This window comes from Lemur catta, chromosome 2 (genome assembly GCF_020740605.2).
Source record: "Lemur catta isolate mLemCat1 chromosome 2, mLemCat1.pri, whole genome shotgun sequence".
In the NCBI taxonomy this organism is placed as follows: Eukaryota; Metazoa; Chordata; class Mammalia; order Primates; family Lemuridae; genus Lemur; species Lemur catta.
Genome location: NC_059129.1, coordinates 60,011,970 through 60,034,695, shown reverse-complemented (window position 1 = coordinate 60,034,695; position 22,726 = coordinate 60,011,970). Strand labels below are relative to the sequence as shown.

General features: G+C 43.8%; 1 protein-coding gene across 1 annotated transcript; it reads left to right on the top strand.

The window, feature by feature from the left end:
• Positions 1 to 1,921: 1,921 nt before the first annotated feature.
• On the top strand, positions 1,922 to 13,831 carry LOC123632949 (glutathione S-transferase A1-like). Its single transcript, XM_045543746.1, has 7 exons — positions 1,922 to 2,029; positions 6,091 to 6,196; positions 8,484 to 8,535; positions 9,381 to 9,513; positions 11,427 to 11,568; positions 12,680 to 12,811; positions 13,550 to 13,831. Exons 2-7 carry the CDS (start codon positions 6,110 to 6,112, stop codon positions 13,673 to 13,675), a joined length of 672 nt encoding a protein of 223 aa, XP_045399702.1. The 5' UTR covers positions 1,922 to 2,029; positions 6,091 to 6,109; the 3' UTR covers positions 13,676 to 13,831.
• The last annotated feature ends 8,895 nt before the right edge of the window (positions 13,832 to 22,726 follow it).

Here is a 22,726-nt window from a genome sequence, read left to right as displayed (position 1 = left end):
ATTATGTACATGGATAGTGTTAGAGTGTAATCGTTAGAATAAAATATCCATAAGTCCATACTGCTGTAAGTCAGTAATTAAATGATTAGATGAAGAGAGAGACAGACAGATCGATAGACACACAAGGGCCGAGTGTGGAGAGAAAGGAAGGAGAAGGGGTAGCTCTTCTTTGCAGAAGAATTCCAATCATTAAATGTAGATGGGATGAGGGAAATAGCAGACAAGATCCATAGTGGATACTAAAGTTAGACGGTGGAAACTTATTCTGAAACAGAGTATTCACATAGTCATAAAGTGTCTCCCATAGGTATTTAATAATTCCAAACGGATAAAAAGTGACGACATTACAGTTGACAAACCTGGCAGACACTCCTTTACTCAAGGGATCAAGGTTTACATCACCATTAATAAGACATACTATGTCTTGGGTGTGATATTCTTTGTGGAAATGGTGTCCTGAGAAGGGAACAGTACGACTCCTATGATGCTTTGCAAAAAATGCATAAACTCAACCCAATTGTGGGAAAACAGCAGATACACCAAAACTGGGGTACATTCTGCAAAATAACTGAGCAAGAATCTTCAAAAGTGCCATGGTCATGAAAGACAAAGAAAGACTGAAGAACTGTCACAGATTGCAGGGGACTAAGGAGACATAACAACTAAATGCAGTGTTGGGCTGGGCATGGTGGCTCAGCCTGTAACCCCAGCACTTTGGGAGGTGGAAAAGGCAGGATTGCTTGAACCCAGGAGTTGGAGGCTGCAGGGAGCTATGATCTTGTCATTGCACTCCAGCCTGCGTGACAGAGCAACACCCTTTCTGGGAAAAAAAAATATGGTGTGGGGTCCCAGATGGGATCTTGAAGTAGAAAAAGGACATTGCTTAAAAAACTGGTGAAATCCAAGTAAGGGCTAGAGTTAGTTAATAGTATTATATAAGTGATAAATTCCTGCTTTTGATCCTTATACAAAAACAATTGTTATGTAAGATGTTAACATTAGAGGACACTGGGCGAAGGGTATTTGGAAACTCTGTACCAGTTTTGTAATTTTTCTGCAATGTAAATATTTCCAAAAGGAGATTTCAAAGATACACAATAAATTATTTATTGATGAAATAAGACAAAGTCTGGGGTTTGCTTTCAATAGTGCTGACAGTAGTTGAACCAAGGCGATGGGTACATCAAGCTCATTGCACTGTTCTTTCTAAGCTTGTATGTCAGACAATTCCATTAGAAATAGACAAATGACATATATGCATTGAGCCCCTGCCATATGCTGGGCACTGCAGTCAGCCACGGGGACCGGGCAGCCCTGCCCTCAGGAGCTCACACTGAGCAGGGGAAACACAGACATTGAACACACAATGTGGGAAGAGTGACAGGACAGAGGAAGGACAGGATGCCTGCGAGGAGGGGAGAAGAGCGTGTTCCGGGCAAAAGAAACGGTGCCTCAAGGGCCTTGGGCTAGAGAGAAAGGCCAACATGTTCCCATAGAGAAGGATCTGCCAGTGACCCCAGGAAATGCAGCTGAGCTTTTCCCACCCAGGGCTAGGACCACTCTGCTAGATTCTTCAGTCTACAGAATTTTGCAACACCATTCATCATTGAGTGGTCCTAGGTTCAGTCTTCCCATTCTCTCTCTCAAGTCCCCTTCCCTGACAACACCCTGTTATGCCACGGTCCGCTACAAGTTTTCTCATCTGCCCTAAACCTGCAGCCTATTTAATGAGATCCTCCTTAAACAGTGTTCAAAGAAGCCTGGTGCCCCGGGCCCTTCTGAGGCAGCCAAATAGATTTGAAATCCCTTACTGTGCATTTCTGGATAGCCTTGAAATGAAACACTGTTGACTGTCATGCTTTCTAGTCCAGCCCTGAACTCTGGAGCCTTCAACCCTGTGGGAGTGGCTGTTCCCTATTGGGTCCGCCCAGTTCAGCAGGCAGGAGAGTCCCAGCATTTAAGCAGCTGGCACAGGGCTCAGGAGCTGGCCTGGAGGAGCTGAGCAGAGACGCAGCCAGGACTTCATTAGGTTAGTGCCGACCTTAAGAACCTTCCTAAATGTTCTGGTGTCTGCTTCACTAGGAGAGCGTGTTTCAGTGTGTTACCTTGTGTGGGTATTTTATGTTCTTATTGTGCCTTCTTAGTGTGCCCAGGAACCAATTCAAGAATTGTTTAGTAGTTCGTGAAGGACATGGGTTTAAACAAAAATAAGATTCAGGAATTTAGAAAACAAGCGCAGTGACTTTGATGGTGTGAGAAAAGTGAGAGTGACAGTAGTACAGGCAATGTGAAAATGCCACCATGCAATTGTCGCAGCTTACACTCAATTTGTTTAGGCAGTTAAAAAGCGCTGTAGTAGTGTTTTCATGCAGGAGCCAACACGCAACGATACTGGATTTACATTTGGTAGGGTCACCCATTTGGGGTCCCACTTGAGCAATGTAAAGAAAATGTACCCAGGTGGCTGCATGCCTCTCCTGTCTCTAAACCCGCTCCTCCTGGTGAGAAACCAATCATCAATGGCTGCCCATTAGAATCTAAATTTACATGTCCAGAATCGATTTCACATACATTAGCTTATTTTTCACATGTGTTATTAATACTGTGCGATTGGACACCAAGTAGTGTGCTATTTCCCCTTCTCCTCCTCTTTCTCCTTCCTCTTTCCTCCTTCCTTTTATTGTTCTTCACCCCCTCATCCTCTTCTTCTTCCTCCTCCTATTACTTGTTCAGTGTTTGTGGGACCAAAGGCTGAGCAGAGTTTAAAATCTGAAAATTGCAAATGAATCCACATGTATAGGACACTACAGCAAGTGTTGTGGAATTGCATCTTAGAGAAACAGGAACTTAAGAATAATGATGCCCTTCTTTTGAGCTGTCTTGTTTCTGGTCTAACAGCATTTGCAAGTTCCTTCTATTTGCCAAATTAAACGTTCCCCTCAGCTATCCTGGTAAGACACTCCACAGGGTGTCCCCAAAGGTGCCATATACAGGAAAAATGGGAAATTGTAGCTAAATGTATATAAAGGAAGAATTTTGTAAAATTTTGTAAGGGATATTTTGTAAATAAAGGTGCATTTAGCTACAATTTCCCATTTTCCCTATGTATGGCGATTTTGGGGACACCATGTTTTGTTTTGTTTTGTTATTTTGCACAGCCTTCATGTTTGTGATATGTGGGCAAGTTCCATTGCTTTGATAAATACTGTTTAAACAGCAGAGCGGTGGATTTCATAATCAGGATTGGTTATTTTATTACCGTCATACTACTTTGTTATTTAATTACTCTATACTAGTGTATTCTAAAATGATGAGCCCTATGAGGGAAAAGCTAAAAAAAAGAAAGAAAAAAAAAACGAAAAGATATGGCTCTTAATTTAGCTGTGTCCTATCCTATGAAGCAGGACAGAATTTTGAGCAGTGTCCCATGCATACAGACTATGACAACTTCTCTGCTTCCTGAGAGCTCGTGACGGGGAGGGGGCACATAAAAACGTTACCTTCTGCAGGTTGTGAAAATTCAGTAATAAGATATGACAGGAAGAACCTAGTCTGAATGTCCGAAGACCTCGGTTCTAATCCAGACTTTGTCACTAACTAGCCAGCTAGCAAATCTCATGCTCTCTCTCTGGTGTTCAATGTATTCATTACATCCTCACACACTTGGAGAAAGGGCTGAATTCTCAGACTCCTCTAGCTCTATAACCCCCCTGGACATAATGGGGGCGGGTTCTACACATATCAGTAGGATGTATAATCAGTATTTATAAGACACATGAAGTCACTCAGTAGGATGTAACATGATGAGGGTCAGTAGTGCCCCTTAATAATTGCCAACTTAAAAAAATTAGTAAAATGAAGATCTTATACAGGAAAGCTTCAGAATCTCACAGAGACCCTGTGAAACGTCACATTGGTGGTGGACCTTTGCAGGGCAAAACAATACTCATAAGGAAAAAAATAGTGTCCAAGGAAGAAAAAATTGAAACAGTAATAAAGAACAAGCACTTTTAAATACATAAACAGATTTTTGGACAACTCCAAGGAGTGACCCTAACCTAAGAGTAGAAAGCAGACATTTGAGAGATAAAAACAGTTGCTGAGCCTGGACGATGCCACCCTGGACGGTAGGAGCCACGTGGGCAGGGGCAGGTCCTCAGGTTTCCCAGCCCGGCAGCCCTTGCTCTGACTTGCTTGGTGAAGACAATCATGATTTTGGTTGGAATTCCCAGGAACCTGTTAAGTGAAGTCTCTGCTGGGCACATGGTGCTCTGTCAGTTGTCCACGAGTCTGTTGTTCTCACTAGATTTAAACTCCTTTGGAGGCAGCGACCAAATCAAACTCGTACCTTCCCTACCAGCCATCAGTGTCTGTGACGGCCATGGCTGGACATGGAAACTGCTCAGTGGGTGTTAGTTAGGAAGGGTGAATGGAAGTTTTCAAAAAGAGACATACATACATTTACATTTATATGTAACCCAGAAAAAACATGTCCAAGAAAGAAAAAAAAGTTTCTCCTGGAACATTTTAAGTTATTTTAACACGTAAAAATTCAAATTTCCCATGCCTTTTTAGAATTGTAACTATTGTGTGAAGAAAAATATATTTGTGCTAAAAATTCAATAAACATAAAAGCTTGCAAAAACGTTTTAAAATGTTTTCTGACCAGAGGTCTGATGACCAAAAGTGAGACTGAAGTTGTCCCTCCCCGTCCTTGCTTTAATGAATCCTGTGCTCTTGTCACACCACTGCTAACGCTTGCTGGACACCATTGCTGAACTGGCCCAGTCTCTGTGGGAGGTGATCCCGCTGGCTCCCATCTGCGTGCTACTCTCCAACCACCTTGCAGTGGAGCAGTGGTTCTCAGCCAGGGATGATTTTGTCCCCAGGGGCATCTGACAATGTGTGGAGATGTGTCTGGTTGTCACGATGGGTTGCAGGGGGTGGGCGGGCACAACACTATGCTACCAGCGGGTGGAAGCCAGGGATGCTGCTTTGTAGTATCCTCCAGTGCACGGGACAGACCCTCACAGCAAGAACTGCCCACCCCAAAATGTCAGTAGTGCAGACTAGAGCAACAACTGTTTAACTTTTTTGGCTAGTCCCAGTCACATGTGTTTCTTACCTTGTTCAACCACCCAGAGCACGCAGTCATATATGTGCACTCACTTGCACACAACATAAATTAATGTTCCACACACGCAGAAAAATTTACCCTTGGCACCTGATACATGCTGGTATTTTCTATGACATGCGACTTTAAAATGCTAGTCAGAGCCCACTGTGTTAATTGTACAAGCCGCTACTAGGTGAAGACCCAAAGTTTTCAAAACATTCGTATAAAGAAGCTCCAAGACTTTGGTGTCAAATAAAAACTGTGCTAGGTTTACGAAGCAACATAGCCTCTGAAGATATCAATAAACTCAACCGTAAACTTCGAATAATGACAGAATCAATATGAAATATTTTTGTGACAAATAAATGTGGATAAATATGAGAAGTTGCATATTATGTGGTAGATACTAAACTGGTGTTGGTCCCTTTCTTATGATATAAACTTAATGGAGCAACTACACTGTTTTGCAACTGTGAAATAAAATTCACTCCAAAGTGGGAAAATATAGAAATGCCATAGAAAAAAGAAATGAACACCTACTTCGGTAGAGAAAATTTAGGTTTTGGCTACAGTCAGGACAAGACTAAGCCCCAGTTCTGCTTGGGAGCGAGTCCAGCCTAACACCCAGAGCTGAAGAGTGACTCTGCTCCCTCCTGCTCCTCCCTGTCAGGGATGTCCTCTGGTTTCAAGGTCCCTCCTGGGTTCCCAGGGCCTTCACCTGTGCGGGATCCAGGCTGCCCTATTTAGGTTCTCAAATTAAGGACAAATGGGAACCTGAGACTGGTTTGGTGCATTTTCACAGTGGGGGGTACTGATGGGTGAGAATTTGGGCCAAGGAAATGTTCCAGGGACTCCTCCAACCCTGCCATGAGGAAGGCAGACACTCCTGTGTTACTGGTGATGTTCAAGTATTCATCCTAAAGTCCATTTGGTTTCTGTGGACCCATTCATTTCTTTATTCATTCGTGTTTAAGAAAGCAAGAGACTGCTATTATGCCGGGGAAGGTCAAGCTTCACTACTTCGATGGACGGGGCAGAATGGAGTCCATCCGGTGGCTCTTGGCTGCAGCTGGAGTAGAGGTAGGTTGGGACTTAGGTCAACTTAAGTCATATCTAAAACGAACTGTATTAAAATCCTTTTCTAAGTCAGGAGACTTCCGTACAAGATGACCTATGAATAGTTTTACCTTCAGTGAAAATATCCATAGTTATTAAGAAAAAGGTGGACTGACTGGACCAAATGAAAATGTAAGAAATCCATTTCTCCAAAAGCACATAAACAATTAAAAGATATTTTCAAAAGAAACAAAAGAAACATCAATTAACCATAATGTGTGGACATTATTTGAATTTGGACTTAAAGTATAATTTGTGACACTTACCACACAATTAAAAACTTGAATATTGATTGAATATTAGATGATATTAAAGAATTATTGTTAATGTTTTAGTGTACTTGTGTGTGATTTTAGGTATGATATTGTTGTTATTTTTAAAATAGTTGCTATGTTTTGGACATACACATTCCAGTATTTAGGATGAGATGAAATGATACCCCAGATTTGTTTTATATTACGACCAGAGAGGGAGAGAGCTTGGGCATATAAGGAAAGCAAATTGGCTTCAGTTGGTAATTATTGAAGCTAGGTGACTGAAACACAGTGGATCATTGGATGTTAAATGTATTTTTATACATGCTAGAAATTTCCATAATAAAAAGGTGAAATATATGAGAAGCTAAACGTAATTAAAATATAAAGCACAATGGGGGGAAGGAGGGAGTAGATTGTAATAAACTTCCTGTTAGACTGAGTAAACTCATTCAGCAATTATTTTGTTGAGCACCTATTAAGTGCCAGGCTCTGTGCCAGGCCCTGGGGTAGACAGAGAACAGGACAGACTTGGTCCCTGCCCTAGAGCAGCCTTCATGTCTCTGAGGACACAGACAAGTAAGTGGTTGATTAAAATGAGGAGTGGGGGCCTCTAGGAGACCACCCAAGCATTCCAGAGTGTTCCAAGGCCCTTCTTCCCAGTGTCTGAACAGGACATGCTGGTGGGTTTCTGGGTGTGACTCTGTGGAGCGCTGCCCTCTGGAGGTGTCCCTGGGACAAACACTTGCCTGTGCAGACTGAGGCTCAGCAAGTGTGTGTGAGGGAGGGAGGCAGGGACAGGCTCAGGAGATCTTGTCCCTGGGGCAGGAGCAGGAAAGGAGGCTGTGAGGGTGAGGAGGCGTCCTGTGCAGGGAACCTGTGTGCCCCCTTCAGCCTCAGAGCAACGTGTGGACCGAAGCCTCGGATTGCACTTTCTCTGTTGCTTTGTTCATACGTGGGACTTTAGCCTGATCCTTTCTCATTTTATGAAGACACCATCACACAACAAATCCAGAGTGTCATTCCCGGTTGTTTTCTTTCTACAAACGAAGAAGCCGCTCTCACAGTGGTCCAGAGGTGTGTGAGAGCCCTGGGCAGGGTGAGTGCAGCACAGCAGGTGCAGGGGGCAAGGCTTAGAGCACCCAGGCTCCCTCCTCTCCATCCCAGCTTGACTGAGGGGACTGGGGGGCAGGGCTGGCTGGAGGCCCTCGCTCAGCGCTCTGGGTTCCCGGTGCCCAGAGGCTGATGGTTAGGATCCAGTCCCTCAGGCTCTCGAGCAACATCACACTGGCCAACCCCATCCCCACTCCTGCAGTGACCACCCACCATCCCTCTGTTTGTCTTGAACGGGAGGGATGCTTTGTTAATTGCCAGCATACACACACCTCCTCACTTGTATACCTCTGTCATATATCTGTACATACATCATGATCCTGTGTGATCACAGATCCACAACAATCTCTGTTGCAGTGAGCACGTTAGAAACCCCCAATTTCGTGACCTTTTGATGAATAAGAACCTCTTTTAAATTATATAATGGTAAAGAATGATTTAAATGACAGCAAACACCGCTTGGTGGCAGAATCTTTGTCCACAGCACACCCCAGGCCAGGGACACACAGGTTCTGTTCTGATCTATCCTGGAGACACAGGATTTTCTGAGATATTGCAGCACCATAACTAGAAGAACTTCCCAGTCCCTTCCCTCCAGCGACTTCCCATCCCGAATCATGACCGTACCATGAACACTGTGGGGTCCGGGGGGAGGTGAGGGGAGCTGCTGTGAAGAGTGAGCAGCTCTGTGCTCCCCCTGGACCCCCTTCTCCATGGGTCTAACCCGCATTTCCACATGCTCATGGCCAGACTAGTGTGTGTCCCTGCAAATCTCAGAAATCTCACCTTCTCCAGGTTATGTTCTGGACAGGGGCCATTCAAGTGTAAAAGTCTATAGCCCTGTGGATGGACTAACGAGAACCTATTTACTGTTTTGCTTCCAGTTTGAAGAGAAATATATAACATCTCCAGAAGATTTGGATAAGTTAAGAGATGGTAAGAACAAATATCTAAATGCCTCTGTGAGGATAACTAGTAGACGGTACATGGGGAAGTCTTAACACCAGGCCATGCCTGTTGGGGGGTGGTGATTTGGGGTGGTGAAGAGGGAGAAAAGTGGTTAAAATGGAAGGGGAGTGTCTCCTTGAGCAGGTCTGGCAACTCTCAGGGCTGAAAAAGGCCAGACCTCACTGAGTATTTGCTAAAGGAACCATCCCCAGCTCCCTGAGAATGCCCCGTCCTTGCTTTCTCCTGCTTTCTGCACCGTGATCGAGCAGTGATAGCTCAGGGTCCCACACAGCTCCCCGCATGCAAGGACACACAAGGACATGCATTATAGGAAAGCAGTAGATATAGGTCCATCTTGAGTTCTTTTCTCTCATCAGTTTGACAAGGTGACATTCTAGTTATACTGTAAGATTTGAAGAGCACACAAAGAGACTCGTGCATAGAAACTTCTCTCAGAAACTACCTGAAATGTCATGAAAACCAGAAGACTTACGTTGGGAACTTCCCATTTTAAATGACATGCACTTGGCCACCCTGTTGTCACCTCTCCCAACTTCTTCCTAAAATGTCCATGAAGACATATCAACACAAAAAATATGAGGGACTTACCATTTGCCTGGATTGGAAATAAAAAACATAAAACAGAAAAGAAAAATTGATAAAAGAAAGAAGGACTACAGGATGCGAGTAACGGGATGCTCTTTCAGTTGTTAGGCTCCCAGACAAGATTTTTTGTTTTACATTTTGTCTTCATTCATTTCACCAATTATCTTTTCATCCCGAAAGAGTGGGGCGCATAGTCACCTCTCCTTTTTCGTTCCTTCTTCCCATAGACGGGCGTCTGATGTTCCAGCAAGTGCCAATGGTGGAGATTGATGGGATGGAGCTGGTGCAGACGAGAGCCATCCTCAACTACATCGCCAGCAAGCACAACCTCTACGGGAAGGACTTAAAGGAGAGAGCCCTGTAGGTACATTTTCTGTCCTCGCACCAGCAGGTGACCTAGGAGCGCTTGAGGTCCTGCCTCGAGTAGGACTGTGACGGGGATCCAGAGAGCAGCAGGCTAGGCCTTGGGCACTGAGGTCCAGGCTGGCAGAGTCCTGTGCACGTGAGGGAAGAGGAACGTGGGAGGGTTCAGGCGAGTGTGATCATACACGAGGATGCAGCCCATGGGTGCGGCACCGGGACAGACGCTTCCAAACACTCATGAACCATGAACTCAGGAGGGTGGTGGAATCCTGGGTCCAGGTGCTCAGGCCTTTAGGAGCTGAGTTCCAGCCAGCAGGCAGGGACAAGGGATACAAAGTTGGAGTGTATGTAGATGACAACCTGGGGAAAAAGGACCCAAAGGAGCTCAATGCAGTAATTCTAAGGATAATGACCAGGAAACCAAGTTATCAGGCAGTTCTATGGACTGGTCCACTTAACAAGGGTTCGCAGAACTTGGTGCCCAAAATGCAGGGCTTATCTAACATTTTGATACACGTTTTGAAGCACTCAGATGTATTCAAATCCATCAATGCTCGGGGGTCTCCTCCCTGTTGTGATAGGACTTCATGACTCGAAATATCACCTTGTTGGAACTGCTAGAAGTTCCTCAAAATTTTAATACAGACTTACTAATGACCCAAGAATTTCTCTACTAGATATATCACCCATAGCATTGAAAATACATCCACACAAAATCTTGTACACAAAAGAACAGCAATATTCATAAAGTTAAAAAAGTAGTAACAACCCAATATCCAGCGGCAGATGAATGGAGGAACAAAATATGCCACAGGCACCCAGTGGGACATTATTTGGTCATGAAAAGGAGTGAGGTTCTGATGTATGCTCAACATGGTTGACCTTAAAGACATTATGTTGCAGAAAAGAAATGAGACACAGAAGGCCACATTTTGTAGGATTTCTTTTGTATAAAATGTCCAGAATATTCCAACCTATAGAGAGGCAGAAAGCAGATTAGTGGTTGCCTGGGGCTAGAGGAGTGGGGATTGGGGAGAAATGAAGAATACTGCCAATGGGTACAGATTTTCTTTTCAGGGTGATAAAAATGTTCTGGAATTAGAATGTTGTGAGATTTGCAGAATTCTATGAATGTACCAAAATCCACTGAGTAGTGTACTTTCAATGAGTGACAATTATAGTATGTGAATATATGTCAATAAAGCTGTTATTTCAAAAAGCACTGAGGAAAACCCAGTTTGACAGAAAAGAAAAGAAGGTCTCCTACTGTCCACACAGGTGGTAACTGTGTAAGAATCGCACCAGGGAAGGGGTGTTCACGTCGGGTCGGGAGAAATGCAGACACGGCTGGAGTAGGGCAGCAGCCCTTGGAGAGGGCTGTGGAAGCGTGTTTATGGGGGATGGTTGAAAGACCTGCTAACATTGGGCAGAGACGTGTGCCTGGGAGGAGTAGGATGGTGAGAGAGGAAGAGGAACATGACCGAGATGGGTGTTCCAGGGACTGTTGAGGTTATTGAGGCAGCAGGTCTTTGGCCACCTGAGTCACACTGAGTTCATGAACAGAACAGAATGATCAAAAATAGAAATGGCAAATTCAATGCGATATGGGTGGTTACTTGCAGGAAATCTATCCATTTTGCTCATGACTGTAACTGCAGATAGGCACTGATGTTCTTTGAGCCTGTATTTGGTCACATGTGCATAAGAAAAAATTTAGAAACCTATCCACCCCAATAGGGTGTTTTATGTAATAAATGTTTATGTACGTAAAAATCATGCCAAATTGACTGACATATGAAATGTACCCACTGCAGGTGAATTACTTTCCCTCTACCTGATGCTCTTAGGTCTTTAAACCATAAAATCTAAGGCAGGAGGTAGTTGACAGTGAGGCTGTTTTTGTCTTTCAGGATTGACATGTATATAGAAGGTGTGGCAGATTTGAATGAAATGATCATTGTTTTCCCCGGGCATCCACCTGAAGAGAAAGCTGCCAAGCTTGCCTTGATCAAAGAGAAAACAACCAATCGCTATTTCCCTGCCTTTGAAAAAGTAAGTGAAGCTGTTCAGTGTTTTGGAGGGCAATAGAAAAATAGTCCCTGGGCATTTGTGGAGCAGTGACCTTCACTTTGAATGAGTGTGCCTGAGCCCCAGGGCAGCACTCTGACTTTCAGGCCATTTTATAAAAATAGACAGTGAAAAAGAATTGTACCACCTATACCCAAGTTATAATTTTCCAACAAATTTCAATTTACTAGACCCAAACCTAGAGTTCGCTATTCAAAAAAAATGTCATGGTCATAATTAAAACATGGGTTGTGCAAATCTCTGAGGCACACCGGAATTTCTTCTACACTCTAGAGAAGACACAGGGCTTTGATTGAAAGGAACAAGATGAAATCCATACATTAGAAAATATTCTGACTCCATGTGTAGGGAGACATGAGACCAGCTGCCCATCAGAGGAATATTGTAGTGTTTCAAGATGGATGAGAAGGTATCTAAAGAGGGATGATAGCAGTGGGATGGAGAGGAAGATTTTTTTTAATGCATTTCAAAGTAAGTTGCAGATATCAGTGCGGTTCACCCCTAGACACTTCAGCTTGCAAATTACAATGCAGCATAAGTTAGGAGTCAGAGCCAAGTCCGCAAGGCAAGGGATGAATTCAAGGTCACCCAGGTTTACTTCAGATCCCAGCATGCAGACCAGGAAATGAGGAGAGTGGAAGGAGGAGAAGTGTCATCCTGGGTGGAGAGGGCTGTCACGGGAGACTGCAGAGAGAGAGAGCAGAGAGCAGAGCTAGTTCTGGAACCTCAGGGCTGCGAGCTTTAGGGCGCGGGGCAGACAGAAACATGCCGCAGCAGGTGCTGTGACCCGGGCACACGTGGAAGATGGCAGTGAGGGTGGGAGGTGTGAACTCTGCAGGGCTGTGGGAATGAGCAGAGGAAACGGGAGCCTGGGCTTCCCCCGAGGAGGGGAGCAGGGAGCAGAGCCCGCTTCTCACTCTTGCTCATGAATCAGGGACCGTAGAGAAAGATCTGGGTCTCACACCTGCCAATGAAGACGCAGAGGTGGGAGGGCCAAGCTGGAGAGGCTCAGGGACAAGCAGGTGCCCAGCCTGACTGTGCGTGTGTGCCTGATCTGATGCCTCGAACTCCCCAGGTGTTAAAGAGCCACGGACAAGACTACCTTGTTGGCAACAGGCTGAGCCGGGCTGACATTCACCTGGTTGAACTTATCTACAACGTGGAAGAGCTTCACCCCGGCCTTACTAACAACTTCCCTCTGCTGAAGGTGATCAGTTTCACTATTTCACAGCCCCCAGAGAGGCAGCCCCTCCTCTCCCATGACGGAATGTGGTATTTGGGCCCTTGGACTGGTGACATTCAGACCCCAGCCTCCTCCAGGCTGGCACTGCCCCCAGGTCTCCCAAATGAGCTTCAAGGCCTTGTTTCCGAGGCATGATAAGATTCTTGGTATGGTATGGAAATTTCAGGTGGGTCATACCCCATGAATATTTTACCTTTTGCAATGAAAGGACCCAGAACCCAGCGTCTCCCCCCACTTCCATTCATTCCATTGCAGTCTCTGTGCCCGATTTCTCTGGGATTCCCATCATCCCGGGGGATCCCTTGTCTTCCCACACTGTGTCTGTCTGGGCAGGTCTCTTTCCATCTGGTTTCCCTCCCTGGACTGCAGTCCCTGCTGTCAGAGCTTGTGTTCCTCTCTGCCCAGGCCTCCCCTACACACTCTGCCCCCAACCCCGTGTCCAAAATCAGTGGGAAAATGGTTGGACTGGCCCCAATGTTTGCCTTTACTATCTACTATCTTCATTCCCAGCTCAGTTTTCCCATATCTTCATTTCTCCTTGTATCTTCATTTCTCATTGGTGTTTGTTCCCAGCCGCCACACTGGTGCTCAAGGAGGGGACGTGGTCTGTGTGTAGAGTGGCAGGGCTCCTATTTTCTGGGTTGTCTAATAATTGGTCTGGTCTTTGGGCTGCACTCTGAGACTGTTGTCTGTGTATTGCAGGCCCTGCAAACCAGAATCAGCAACCTCCCCACTGTGAAGAAGTTTCTGCAGCCTGGCAGCCAGAGGAAGCCTCCCTTGGATGCAAAGTGTTTAGAACTAGCCAAGAGGATTTTCAGGCTTCCATAAAGCAGGCATGGATGCGAAGCATGTGCAAGACTAATCTTCTAACATTTTGCAACAGTGACATGCTTGCCTAATTGCTGATTGTGACTATTGCAGAGCTAATAAACTTTTAAAATTATTAATACATGCTAATCAAATAATAAAAGTCCTATGAGCTGACTTAGTTAAAATTTATTCTTTTTCATTAGGATCTAATAAGAAATCAGATTTCCAGTGTGTCTCTGACCTGCCTCTTTTTGGAATTAAAAACTTAGTACAAAAGGTAAATGTAGATTATATGGTTTGTTTGACTTTTCCAGAAATTGTGCTGTAACATTTGTCATATAGACTATCAAAAAATCAAGTGCAGAAATTTACCGCTGACATTTTTGGGTGTGCACTGGAAAACAGTTACCATTCTGGGGATCAGCATAACAAAGTTTTCTTCTTACCTTGGACAGTCATTTTATTTCTAATAATGAAAGGTTCTTTCTTATGCATTTTCAAACAGCTGTTATGGCTGTGGACTCTTCAGTGTTCCTAGGAGGGGAACACAACAGAGAACACAACAGACCCACCCTCTGCTCTCAGGTGACCCTGCTGTCCCTTACCTGCAGGTGCACAGGGACATCCTCACTGTGCTCTCCAACCCTGTGTGGGGCCCCGGACATGAGCTTTACTCTCAGTTCTCTCAGTGCCACTCAGGCCTGGGCCTCCCAGATACGGACTATACATGTGAATTACATATAAATAAATACAGTAAAATCATATTTTCCCTGCTTGCCACCGTGCCAGAGTGCCTGGGTTAGGAGCCATTTCTAGCTTCAGCCCCACCCTGGGCCCACAATGCTGGTCTCCCCGGGAGGTCTGGGCTGTGGCACACTGAGCCCTCCTGCTCTCAGAGGGAGCTCCCCGCAGTGAGAGGGGTGAGGAGCAGACAGACTCACGGGGCTCCCTGACTGCACCTTCACTTCCCTGTGGCCTCGTCTCCACTGACTACCGGAGTGGTTTTTTAATTATTTATAGAAAAGGTGCTATGGTATCTGGAATTTGCTTGGTAGTGGAGGGAATAGGTGAGAGTTTGTCTTAGTTTCTCGTGGCTCCTGTCGCAGATTACTACAAACTTGACCCTACATCTTTCAGTGGAAGGGGTTTTACTGACATAAATAACTTACAGACACATGGGGACGTCACTGAATTATTGAGCCATGGTGGTGACAGCAAAGTAAGTATGGATGTTAAAAATCTTCCCACAGTGCCTCACCTCCTCCAGCCTCAGTCACCAGAAAAATACTTTAATATGTGTCCTTAGAACAAGAAAAAGTCTGTTTTATACTCACATTAATGCCTTCTTTGTGTGCTTGCGGGACAGTCTAAGAATTTTTCATTTAGCTGCTTTTGGATACATTGTGTCAACTTAAGTAATAAACAGAGAGGAGCTCTTTTGAAAAAGGTATTTATCTGGCAATGAGGTATTGTGTTGAAAATATGTCTGCAATAGTAAACTATGTGTATATTTAGGGATGTAAAGGAAGGCAAAGATTTTTAAAGGGAACCAGGGAAGAGGATTATATGTTTTCAAATACTTATCCTAGGCTACAAAGTTCAATGTGAAGAGTGATGTCCGTGCATGTTTGGACAGGTAGTTCCTGGGAAGATATCCTTACAGAAGTATTTTTGTATAAGGTTGCAATGGCCTTTGTGCAAGCTTGCAGTTTTTATAGGGTTTGTTTTCTTCTCGGGCATGTATCTTCCTTCCAGCCTTGGCTCTGATTTCTAACTCACTCTGTGTTGTAATTTGCAAGCTGAACCGTCTAGAGGTGAACTGCACTGCTATGTGCAACTTACTTTTAAATGCATCAAACATACATGATACAGTGCCTGGCCCATGTGAACCAAGTAAAAACTAGTCTTTTTTGCAGTGGCTACTATAATTTGTGAAGATATTTTGGTGAAAAGGGTAGAAATATATGGGTTTGTGGCATGCTCTGTGGAACAGTCTCGTATGGATCTACACGATCACATAGGATCAGGCTATACAGACAGTAAGGTGCTATTGCCAGAAATAACACTAAGTGTCCAATTCAGGATAAATCATAAGGAATGGAGCTGGGCTTGGTGGCTAACTCCTATAATCACAGAGACTCAGGAGGCTAAGGTGAGAGGATCATTTGAGGCCAGGATTTTGAGATCACCCTGGGTGACATAGCAAGATCCTGTCTCTATAAAAAAAATTTTTTTTAATTAGCTAGGCATGATGGCGCTCACCTGGAGTCCTAGCTACTCAGGAGGCTGAGGCAGGAGGATTTTTTGAGCCCAGGAGTTCAAGGCTGCAGTGAGCTACGATCATTCAACAGCACTCTAGCCTGGGCAGCAGAGTGAAACCCTGTCTCTAAAAACAAAACAAAACAAAACAAAACATATGGAATGGTGGGTGATCATCTCAGGAAGGTGATGGCTATAGGAGATGTTGCTTGTGAAGCTCATGGTGATGGATGGGACTGTAATAATAAAACTTTGGACACAGAGACCCCGAAAGTTCTGAGCAAGGAGACCCAGTCATCCCTGCCACAGCACCCCTTTCAGTCAAGCTGGGATGGAGACAAGGAAGCCTGGGATGCTGTTGGCATCTACTTCATCCCCCTGTGCTGAGCTGTCCTGCCTGGTGACTCTGAACAGAAACTTCCCTGAACTGCAACGGAATTCTGGATGACCGTGAAAGCAGGTTAATCATTTATAGAAAGGAATCAGCTGGAATGGCACTCTGTGGATTTGTTGTGTGCCTGTTTCTTCATAAAATTGAGAAAGAACCCGGCTACAGTCCCATCCAGGAAGCTATGGAGAAAGTGAATTCCCAGCACTTAGATAAATATGTTGCCTTAAGCCTGAAGGAAGTGAACTGGACGTTCCTTTCACAGAACCCCACCTCACCCCGACACGTTCCTTTCCTGCTGCCGCCTGAGGGCCAGGCAGGTCCCTGCCTGTCCCCGCCACACACATGCGGAGCCTGGGTCTGCACAGGCAAGTGTTTGTCCCAGGGACACCTCCGGAGGGTAGCGCTCCACGGAGTCACACCCAGAAACCCACCAGCATGTCCTGTTGAAATACTGGAAGCAATAGCATTTCATACACAAAATATTAATAATTACATTTCATAGACAATGTAATACTATTCGGTCATGAAAAAAGTGAAATCATATCATTTACAGCAACATGGGTAGAACTGGACGTCATTATCTGAAGTAAAATAAGCAAGGCACACAAAGACAAATATCGCATGGTCCTCCTCAATATTGGGAGCTAAAAAATGTGGTCACATGAAGGTAGAGAGCAGAAAGATAGATAAAAGAGACCTAGAAGGATGGGGGGAGGGAGGCAGATGAAGACAAGTAGGTTAAAGAGCACAAACATACAGTTAGATGGAAGAAATCCAATGTTTGATCTCAGAGGCAAATGACTACAAGAAAATGTGCTGTACTTGGATGATAAATACCCTAAATATACCCTGACTTGATCACTGTGCCTTGTATACACATATATAATAAAATGTCACGTGTACCCTATAAATTTGCACAAATGAAAAAAACTGCTGGGCACAGTGGCTCATGCCTGTAGTCCCAGCTACTTGAAAGGCTGAGGCAGGAAGATGTCATGAGGCCAGGAGTTCGAGACCAGTCTGGACAACATAGCTAGACACTGTCTCTAAGAAATAATTTTTTTTTAATTTTTAAAAACCCACAATGATTAAAAAAAAAAAGAATGACATTTCAACTCTGTAAAATACTTGAGTGTTCCTTAGATGCTCCCATCCCTTCTTTTAATCACTCATTTGCTTGTCTGCATCCTCACCAGAATGTAAGTTGTCTGAGGATAGGAGCCACGTCTGTCTTGCTCATCCTTTTCTTCAAAAATTAATTTAATTGGGAGGCCATTAAGCTGAGATGGCTCCAGTGCCTAGGGTTCCTGTTAAGCTAATGAAAACCCAAAGTAAACGGTAAAATGAAATTTAAGACTAAACAATCAGAAACCACCAAGTAACCTCTACGTAGGGACTTTCCTCCTTAACCAATCAAACATATTTTCTTTATCTTGCTTCCACAGACACCTTACAAAAGTTTCCTCTCTGCCCATTCACAAATTGTTTGAATGCTCAAATAAACTCATTAAAATTTTAATATGCCTTTATTTATTTATTTATTTATTTATTTGAGACAGGATCTTGCTCTGCTGCCCCGACTAGAGTGCAGTGGCGTCAGCCTAGCTCACTGCAACCTCCAACTCCTGGGCTCAAGCGATCCTCCTGCCTCAGCCTCCCAAGTAGCCAGGCCTACATGTCCAGCTAATTTTTCTATTTTTTGCAGAGATGGGGGTTTCACTCTTACTCGGACTGGTCTCGAACTCCTGTTCTCAAGCAATCCTCCCGCCTGGGCCGCCCAAAGTTTTAGGATTACAAGCATGAGCCACCATACCCAGCCAAATTTTGTTTTCATAAGCAAATCCTCAGGACCTAGCACAGAACTTATCTCTTAATAGGTGCTCAACAAAATAATTGCTGCATGAATGTACTAAATCTTTACTTGACAATTTGTTACAATCCACTTTCTCCCTGACCTTCATTTGCAGTTGTATTTTAACTTGAATTACATTTATTTTTACTTTATCCTTTTATTATGTAATTTCTATCATGTGTAAAAATAAACAGAAAGGTATAATAATGCTCCTTGTATCCATCACCCAGCTTCAATATTTTTCAACTCAAGCCAATATTCTTTCAACTATATGCCCACCCACTCTCCCCCTCTTGGAATAATTTGAAGGAAATCCTAGATATTATCATTTCCTTGTTAAATATTCCAAGATGTGTCTCTAAAGCACAACTATGTAAAAATAGTCAAAATATGTCTTCAAGCTAAAAAATTAATAATAATTTGATAATATCATCAAATACCAACTGTTATTTAAATATCTAATGGTTGCATAAATGTTATAAATTATTTTTTAAGTTTGCCTAATTTCAAATCCACATAAAATTCACATCCTGTGATTAGTGTCTTAAGTTTCTTTTAGTTGTGCTTGTGCTCACTGGTGGGCAGGAATTTCAATCATTAATTTGGTCATGTCTATTCATCTATTTCTTAATAACTGGGATTTTTTTTAAGGCAAAACTATTTTCAAAGCATCTAGTAAGGAAAGTCTCCTGGCTCGGGTGGGAAAAGTACTTTGGTATAGAATGTTTAGATTCCATTTCAGATGACCTAACTCAGAGGCTCCTTCTTTTTCGGCTGCACCAAAAGCCATCCGATGGACTCCAATCTGCTTCTTCCATTGAAGCAGTGAACCATGGCCTTCCCTGACATGATTGCCAGTCTCTTAGTTTCTGCAAACCTGAGTGCGTGAGACCATAGAAGCAAAAGTGCACTTTATAGAGTATGTTGGACAGGACCAACAATACATAAGGGTGGAGTGTCTGTCTTCAGGTGAGCTTGGAGGAGTCTCAGGAAGTTTTCTTTGATCCAAATTTTTATTCCTAAGTAGACACCATCATAAATAACACCCAACCAGTCTTACATCCCCATTGTTTAAAACATGACTGTTCTTGGCTGGTGAATAGGTGAAAGTTTATAATTTTCACTTTACTTGCATGTGTTTACCTGTAAGGATGCATATGTGGGTATTAGTGAGTGGGAGAGGGATTAGAGAATGGACATTCATGGCAACCCTCCTAATGATACTGCCCCAATCCTAGTTCCTGTTGATATGTCATATCTATAGTCCTTTATTCTCTAAGTTAGTGTTCTTCAAAATATGCATGGCAATCCTTCAGAAAATTGTGAAATCCATTAATTTTTTAATAAAATAGAAAAAGAATAGAAAATATCGGAGCACATTACATGTGGAAAGGGTAATGTTGCATGAGGTTTTAGTTTCGGCGGTATGTGCACTGTGTGTGTGGATGTGTGCATGTGTGCAGGTTCATTTGGTCATTGCAAATGGTAAGAGATACATTGCAAGGAAGTTCAATAGCCCTGGCTCTACTCCAGGCTGCAGGGGAGGGGAAATATAGCAGAGAACCAGAGAATGAAAATCAATGACTGAGGGACAGATATAACCGACTGTAACGTGAATGTGAATAAAAGCAGACAGGAGTCATTGGAAGCAGGAGTTCCAATGCAAGGACTTAGGAATGATTGTATTTTCTCTGCAACCCCTCCAGCTCTGTTATAAGACATTAAGGTTTATCTTGCAAATTTTGTGGTTGTTGAGTTTGGAGCAAACGTATACTTGTCTTTACCAACAACAGATGTATTTCTGGAAAAGTATGTGTGACTTGAATTTTAGACATCAAAATATGTTACATATCCACATTTTAAAATGTGGAACTCAATAGTGTCCCCTTTGTCTCACCTTTAGAAAGTAAAGACTTCTTTGAAAATGTATTTAATCAACTCGCCTGGCTCGTCATTGGAGATATTGTACTTCCAGGACACGGGGGTAGGATGATTCAGCAGAACGGAAGGGAGAGAAAAGCTCACGCTAATGTTCGGGTGTGTTTATCGAACCATTGTGGACTAGGTAGAGTTCACAGAGCCAAGTGATACAAATCTTCACGCTAAGCTCCCTTAGCCATGCACTGAGGATCATGTTACAAAGGGAAATGAACTTTTATCTTACATGGTATTTTATCATAACACACCTCCCTGTAAGTACATTCTCAATGTGAGGTTTCCAAAGGCCAGGCCAAGGCTGGGGCAAAGGTTACCATAGAGCTTCACTGTGTCAGCAGAAGAGAACCAGAGACACTCAGTGATTAGCCATGGAGCACACATGGGTTCTTCGTTCATGGGCAACATCTAGGGAGTGTGCCTACAACAACCTGCGAAGTGGCTCCTAATCTCCCGTTTAAGGATGGACACACTGAAGTTCAGAGAGAGGGAGCAGCTTGTCCATGCTCACACACTGTGTGGGAGTTGGGTTAGCCTGAACTCCTCCTCTCATTGCAGGTCCAGGGCTTCTCCATCCTGCCATGTGTCGTCACGTGCCCTCTATGCCTCTCCCTGAGAGCCTGTTTCACATTTGCCCTTTCAGAGTTCATTAGCCGACTAAAATTTGGAGGGAAGAAGAGAAGGGGACATCTAATTCATGAGCTCCTTTCTGTTAGCAGCTCTTGTGATTGCAAGAAAAATTGATAAAAATGTGCTTTGCTTTGTCTTGACAACCTAAAAATTTGAGTGAATTGAGGACTAGTGTAACTATATTTACCTCAAGAAGAAAATGGGCTCGTTTTGAAAGGAATATAACCTGATGATTCCAGTAGTAAATTAAAGGAGTTATGTCTCTGGGGTAGACCCAATGACACAGTTTTCTAGCAGAGAGAAAGGAGACTTACAGACAGTCCTGGTTTGGATCCCATCTTCCTTATAGGCTACATAGACTTGGGCAGGTTGTTTAATTTCTGATCTCAATTTTCTCTTCTAAAATGAAGAGAAATAAATATCTTCTTTTAAGGGCTATTGAGAAATTTAAACAAGATAATGTACATAAAATTCATCACAGAGACTCAGCAAATGGGAGGTTGCTGTCTCCCCATTTCCTGGGATATGGGTGGGTCTCTGAACACTTTGGGTAGCACATGGATCTCTCTCTCTCTCTCTCTCTCTCTCTCTCTATTTCTATTAGCCCATTCAGCTGTGGTAGGAATAAGATTTTATATATTTTCAGATTTTTTTCAAATAAATCACATAGAAGTGGGAGAACAGCTTGAAGCCAAAAATTTGAGACCAGCCTGGGGAACATAGCAAGACCCCAACTCTAAAAAAAATAAAAATGAAAACATTAGCCAGGTGTGGTGGTGTCTGCCTGTATTTCTAGCTACTTGAGAGGCTGAGGCAGGAGGATCGCTTGAACCCAGGAGTTCAAGGTGGTAGTGAGCTATAATTGTGCCATCACACCACTCCAGCCTGGGTGACAGACCAAGACTATCTCTAACAACAACAAAAACAAAAACAAACATATAATGGCTCTTTTATAAACCTCCTGTCATTGGTTAATGATATTCACTAATCAGTCAACCTGGATTACCAGGAAATTTTCACTGGCAGGTCAGGGATACCTGACACATCCTTAACACAGTCTCGCTTAGCCCAAAGACTGCAGTGGGTCCCTGGTTCTTGTTCCCATGCCATGCACCCTTTGGGCTTCTCTTCTCAGACCAGGCTTTGGGGCCTCAGCTGCCACTTACCCCTGCTCCGGGCACCCTGACCCTTTCCTTCCCATTTATACAGACTCCAAAATGCAGTTGGGCAACCCATAGCTCATAGCTCTAGTGCCAGGGCTCCCTGTCAATGCTTGATGAAAGCCAGCAGTTCTCGGCAACATGCAATTCTCACCCGAACACAAAGACATTTTGTTGATCCTTCTTCAAGTCCTTGTCGGTTGTATGGGTGTATTTCCTCCTTTTAAAATGTTTCATTTGAACATCTATATAACACTCATTGAGCAATTTCCGTGCACCAGGCAATACCTGGGAAGAAAAAGACTTGGTCTGAGTGCTCTGATTCGGTCCCTGCCCTAAAGGGGTTTAGATCTAGTCAGAACAACAGGTTTGTGGACAACTGACACAGCAGAATGTGCCCAGCAGAGGCTTCACTTTAATGGGTTCCTGGGAATTCCACCCCAAGAATCATGATCCTCTTAGCGGAGCAAGTCACAGCAAGGTGAGAAGGCTGCCAGGCTGGGAAAGGCCTGCCCCTGCCCAGGCGGCTCCTGCTTCCAGGGCAGCATCTCCATCTCCAGGCTCCGTAGCTTTGCACCCACGAATGTCTGCCTTCCTCTCCTTCAGATCAGGATCACTCCGCACCCCTGTTCAGACATTGCTCTCTGTAGCATCTTGCAACTTGCTTTTCTTTATGGTCCTTTCAGTGTCGCCTCACCTAGGTGCTATATTTTTCCTTTAAATCCTGTTAGGCCCTGGTTGTTCCAACACCTAGATTTTCCGAGACTCACTGAAACTCCCAGTCTCTTTCTTGTTTCGCAATATTAATATTTATTCCACCTCACTGTTGACTCTTACATTCA

Coding starts and splice junctions, on each gene's coding strand:
- LOC123632949 (XM_045543746.1), top strand. CDS start 6,110: ATGCCGGGGAAGGTCAAGCTTCACTACTTCGATGGACGGGGCAGAATG. Junction 6,197..8,483: donor TGGCTGCAGCTGGAGTAGAG/GTAGGTTGGGAC, acceptor TTTTGCTTCCAG/TTTGAAGAGAAATATATAAC. Junction 12,812..13,549: donor ACAACTTCCCTCTGCTGAAG/GTGATCAGTTTC, acceptor TGTGTATTGCAG/GCCCTGCAAACCAGAATCAG.